This window comes from Mchenga conophoros, linkage group LG7 (assembly GCF_057382185.1).
Source record: "Mchenga conophoros isolate Kocher_MC1m ecotype Shallow Benthic linkage group LG7, M_conophoros_male_GT1.1, whole genome shotgun sequence".
NCBI lineage: Eukaryota > Metazoa > Chordata > Actinopteri > Cichliformes > Cichlidae > Mchenga > Mchenga conophoros.
In genome coordinates this window covers 54,569,644-54,574,809 of record NC_140532.1, presented here as the reverse complement: position 1 = coordinate 54,574,809, position 5,166 = coordinate 54,569,644, and the positions used below count along the sequence as shown (strand labels likewise).

At 41.6% G+C, this 5,166-nt stretch overlaps 1 protein-coding gene across 1 annotated transcript; it reads left to right on the top strand.

Moving 5' to 3' along the window:
- The first annotated feature begins 299 nt into the window (after positions 1–299).
- LOC146571161 (uncharacterized) lies at positions 300–4,900 on the top strand. Its single transcript, XM_085280221.1, has 2 exons — positions 300–498; positions 987–4,900. Exons 1-2 carry the CDS (start codon positions 374–376, stop codon positions 3,223–3,225), a joined length of 2,364 nt encoding a protein of 787 aa, XP_085136347.1. The 5' UTR covers positions 300–373; the 3' UTR covers positions 3,226–4,900.
- The last annotated feature ends 266 nt before the right edge of the window (positions 4,901–5,166 follow it).

The following is a 5,166-nucleotide window of genomic DNA, read 5'->3' as shown; positions in this document are numbered from 1 at the left end:
GAGAGACTAATGATATCAAATACATGATGCCAAGAAAAAATTATTATTAGACCTGGCAAAAATAAATAAGACAGAGACACTGCCTTAATGTTCCTGCATTTTCACAGTTCAGATTATTTGCAACTGCTTAACCCAGATTAACTTGTTATCTGTATGTAGTGATTTCAAGAGTTCAACCATTGTGAACAGGAGACGAATTACTCTCCCTGCATGCTGCAAATGTTTCAGATGAAACAGTGGAAGGCAAGTTTTCTATTTCAAGATTATGCTGAGCATGAAAACCCGACTCGAGCACGCTCGCTCGCTTCGTATGTGATCAGCAGAGCAGCATCGAGTCGTGTTGAGAGGCTGAAGCAGATCCATACTGCTAACAATGGCTACAGCAATGGAGGATTTTGCACAGTCAGATGTTGACCCCGAGATGACTGTGTTGACATCTGAAGATATTACAGAACAAAACCTTGATGTTACTGATGAAGTGGAGACCCTTCAAAACAGGTGCTCTTTATGCTGCAGGTTAAAGTTTCATCTTAATGAGATTTGTTTTGCAATTTTGTTTTTGTTTTTTACCACAGATGAAAGTTTTTGATCATTTAGGAATTAGAGTCTGTGGTGAAACATTTATTTTACAGTAATAAAATATGCTGAATTTATGGAGGAAATGCCACATGTTCGTATGTTTGCACTGGTCAAGCAGAATGGGAAGTTCTGCAGGGTGAAATTTCTTTCTTTCTTCCTACTTAATGACACTTGTGTGACGTAAAAATGCTCATGGAGCACAACAAGCATCTTCAAAGGTTGATAGATGTGATGCTTTATGCAGTTCAGACTTTGGTGAATATAAGTTGAGACTCTTTCTCTCGCTTTAGGCGCAGTGCAAAAAGTATTAAAGCAAAAGAACACCTGCACAACTTAGAAGTTATTAGGACATATTTTGTATAGTTTTCCCTTAACCTCCCAATATTTTTGCGCTACTGTGCCTTCAGCTTACGCGAGGCTGTCCACGATGATAATGTCCGGCCTAAGATGCAGTGCCTAATGATGGACTCCTCCTTCTCCATGGTAACTATGCAAGGGGAGGACAGCGGAATCGCATGGGAGACGACCCCCAGTCGCTGCACCACACCATGGATGTCTGAAGCTGGACTCCCCTCTGTGGATCTCAGTGCAATACAGCCTGCAACACCTGGGTCTCATCCAGCAGGCAAAATCATTTTTGTCATGGATGAGGAGCTTATCTCAAGAAGGAAGACAACCAAGGAGAGGGCAAGTGGGCCGAAAAGCAAAGCAGATAGAAAGCGAGAAGTCCTGGCAGAAAGCTCTGAGAACATCTCAGGGCGGCCAGAGTTAGTGGAAGTCTCTCAACCAAATTTGAAAAGTGACGGAGAAGGAGACCAAGACGAAACAACTGATCCTCAGGAAGACAAAGAGCAGCAGCTGTTCAGCTTAGTGTCAGAAGGCTCTGAAATCCTCAACATTGTTGTTCCCCAAAAACTGGCCACCGTGGATGAAGAAGTCAGCAAAGAAATGGTGGACAATCTTTCATACCTGGAGGAAAGTGTTGTTCCTAAAGCTAGTGAGGAGATCCATGAAAATGAGCTGCTGATCTCAGTAGAGACGGGCCCAACAATAGATTACCAAGCCAGCCCCCACCCTCCTGTGGATCTAGATTCCATGGATCCACCGGGAGCTCCCGTGGCCAGAATGCAAAGCAGAGCAGCAGCAGGAAATGTGGACTACTTTGAGGCATTCGCCCTGATTGATGCTCAAGCTCCAGGAGGTCCTGCTGTGGCTGCAGGAGGACAGGTGGAACCAGAGGCAAAGACTGCTACTGAGAGTCAGTACACTGAGAAACATGCACAGACTAAAGAAAGCACCAGCACCAAAGGTGCAGATGTTGACAAGTCAGACACAATCAGTCTGGTGGAACTTGCTAACGAGCTTTTAGATGAAGTCTTTTATGGCGGTACAGACGAATACTTTCTGAAAGGTCCAGGGGCAACAGATGGAGGCGGAGCAGCAGAAAGTGCACTATCTAGGCTTCCCTCAAAACAGAGTGGTTCGAATTTGTTTGGAAGCCAAGAAGATGTCCTCACACCAATCTTTCTACCCGAAGGGCCTCCGAAAATTATTGATCCCATTTTGCTGGAGGAACCCAAAGCCATGGCCTTTCTTTATACAGACCTTTACGAGGAAGCACTCGGCAGCCGGAAAAAAGAAGAAGACACTGAAAGTGTGACCTCGGAGAAGTCCTTCCACAGCAGGCATTCAGACCGAGAGGCCAGGGGATATTTAGAGAAATATGTCCTGATAGATGAGACTCCTGTTGTGGAGGGGGAACCAACAGATAAAGAAAAATGCCCAGAGGAAGGACCTCGGATAATGTCCGAGGATTTGTATGATCTTGATGTTTTTGTGACCAAACCTGAAAAAGGAGAGGTGCCTAACTCAGAGGAGGATATTACAGACTTCTTCAGGTCCAGCGCCAATTCTTCTCCGTGCGACATAGAGCCTTTCCCTCGACTTCTGGAAGAAGACGACACACAAACAGCAAAAAAGAGTAAATCCAAGACAGTAAGGAGTGTGTCTATAACAGTTGAAAAACCAACAGAAATCCCAGTCGATGAACTTAGCATCTCTTGCTTTGAGTTTCCCTCAGAGGAAGCAGACTGGACAAGTATAGATGATCATCCCGCAGCCTTGGAAGAGAGCAATGTCTGTGTTCGGGATTTGTGGAAAAAAGATTCAGAAATAGACAAGCCAGTCGCTCCTCCTAGGAGAAAAGTAGCATCCCCTCCTAAGACGTGTCTAGATCTAACGCCTCTGACTCCAATTGTGCAGGAAAACGAAGAGGCTGGAGGGAAGGAGCAAAGAGAGGAGGAGAAAGAGACGGCATCGCCGGCAGAGACTGCTGATGAAGGCGACGGAGATGGAGAAGAGAATGCGTTGGCTGTGGCCAAAACAGAAGCTGAAAGCGTACAGGACGGGAATGAAGTGACCACCAGAGATGAGAGAGATGGAAAGCCAACTGAAGGAGAAAACCCCAAACCAGAAGAAGGAGAAAGAAGCCAGACCGAAACAGTTACAAAACAAACTGAACTAGAGACAGATGTTAAGTCATCAGAAACAGATCCAACAGAGAATAATGCTGAGAAACAAGAAGATAGTTCGACAGTTTTTCCAACTGAGCAAGCCAAAAACAAAGGACAGTGTGTAATACTTTAGTGCGCTACAGTCTTTTTCAATAAACTTGGTATTAAGTGCTGTAACATATCAATATCCATATTTGGGCTTAAAATGTCAGTAAATGTAAAGTGCATTAAATTAAGATAAATTCTTAAAGCTCAGATTTGCATATATAATCAAAGTCTTATCTAAAACCTTTGCCTTGAGATTGATCATATATCCTTTGTCTCTGCAGGTGAAGCCAAACTGTCTGCCAATAGCGCATGAGTCATAGCATGATTGATGAGAGTGGTTCACATGTGCAAATAAAAAGGATAAGCGTGCATGTGTCGGTGTCTGTACGGTGTCAGGGTGCATCTTCAGCTATAAATAAGCCCTTCTGGCCATTAACTCGACACCTTATCTAAACTGGGAGCCTGTGTTCCGCACAACCGCTTGTAAACATCCAAGACAGAGTCTGTGATCCGTGCAGATGAGCCTATTTACCTGTGGTTATTCCTGACAAATTATCCACCCTGCAAATCTTTGTTTAATCACGGATGTGCTTGGAACGTGAAACTTCTTGACAATGTGCATCTGTCGCTAAGCCAAATGGGGTGTGATGTTTAGCACCCTGTCAAAATAATCTGTAATTAAAGATCTTCATCAAATGTTATAAAATTTTGCAAATGCTTTTTAAAAAAATTATCATAAAAATGTTCAAAGGCATTTATAAAAGTTACGTATATTTCTCCTGCATCATCGAAGAGATATCTCCAACTTAACCAAACGTAGCTCGTTTTAGTCTGCTTTAGCACAGCTGTCTCAAAATGAACAAAATATTCCCCAATGTATGCACATAGAGAAACTTTTTGGGGTTGTTTGTTTTTTTTAATTTTTGCACTGTGGTGTACAGTATTCTGCATGTTTGCATTGCTTGCAGATACACTGTACAGTAGTTGCTTTACGTCTGAATCCAAGGTGCGTTCTGAAGCCTCAGCTGTGACCCTGTGTCGACTGACCTTCAAAGTCAAACTATAAACAAACTCACAGATATCCATTTTCAAATGGACAAACGATGTGTGAATAAAATGCATACGCAACTAAGTGTACATAACTATTTTGCTTCCGTGGGGCAAAAGCTGTGTTTCCAAGTATATTAAAGCGGCCTTACTTTTACATTAAATAGCCTTTGGCGACACCCAGCGTACTTTTTAAAATAACCCTTTTCCTCCACACCGACAGGTGGCGGCCCTGAGTTAATGAAGTACTAACAACTTACAAGCAACTGTGTCGCAGAAATACAATAAATAGAACGGATGTGTCAGTGCATGTTGGTAACTTGAGTTTTTGAACAGCAAACAGCTAACTGACTGAAAATGAAAAACAAAACAACGACGAGTATAACAAAATGATTGCTGTTATATTTATGCCTATGAACTGATTATGAACATCTGTAATCATCCTGAGAAGGACAGCAAAAATTGTAATGAAACACAATTTCGACAATGAAAGTTTAAATAGCTGCTTCTTTTTTTTTAGCTCTTCAAACAATAATATATTATTTTTCTTTGTTGCATATGATGGCAAACTGAATATATACCGATTTATATACCAGTATATATATATTGTCCTTAGAGATTATAAAAGTATTCTGTTTCTGACATGATTGGCGTTTTTACCAATGATGCATGAAAGCAGTCTGGATTATATGCATACATACACATATTGAGAGTATATTTGAATCTTATGAGAAAGGGGGAAATGATGGGGTTATTATTTAGTCACACACAACTTCCAAACTAAATAGTTAACAGCTTATTGTGAAGCTCACTTTGCACCACTGATCTTGGATATGACAAAAAAATAAATAAATAGATGTGACAAAATAAGGAACTAGTCTTAATTTTAGTATCTGTATCTGTATTGAGACCCCGGATGTCAAAAAGTTCTGTGTTAATTTCTGTTAGCATATACGGGAAATCATCTGGGCTAATATCA

Bases quoted from the DNA above. Each gene is read 5' to 3' on its own strand.
- LOC146571161 (XM_085280221.1), top strand. From the start codon at position 374: ATGGCTACAGCAATGGAGGATTTTGCACAGTCAGATGTTGACCCCGAG. The intron at 499-986 runs GTGCTCTTTATG...CTGTGCCTTCAG, and splicing joins GTGGAGACCCTTCAAAACAG to CTTACGCGAGGCTGTCCACG.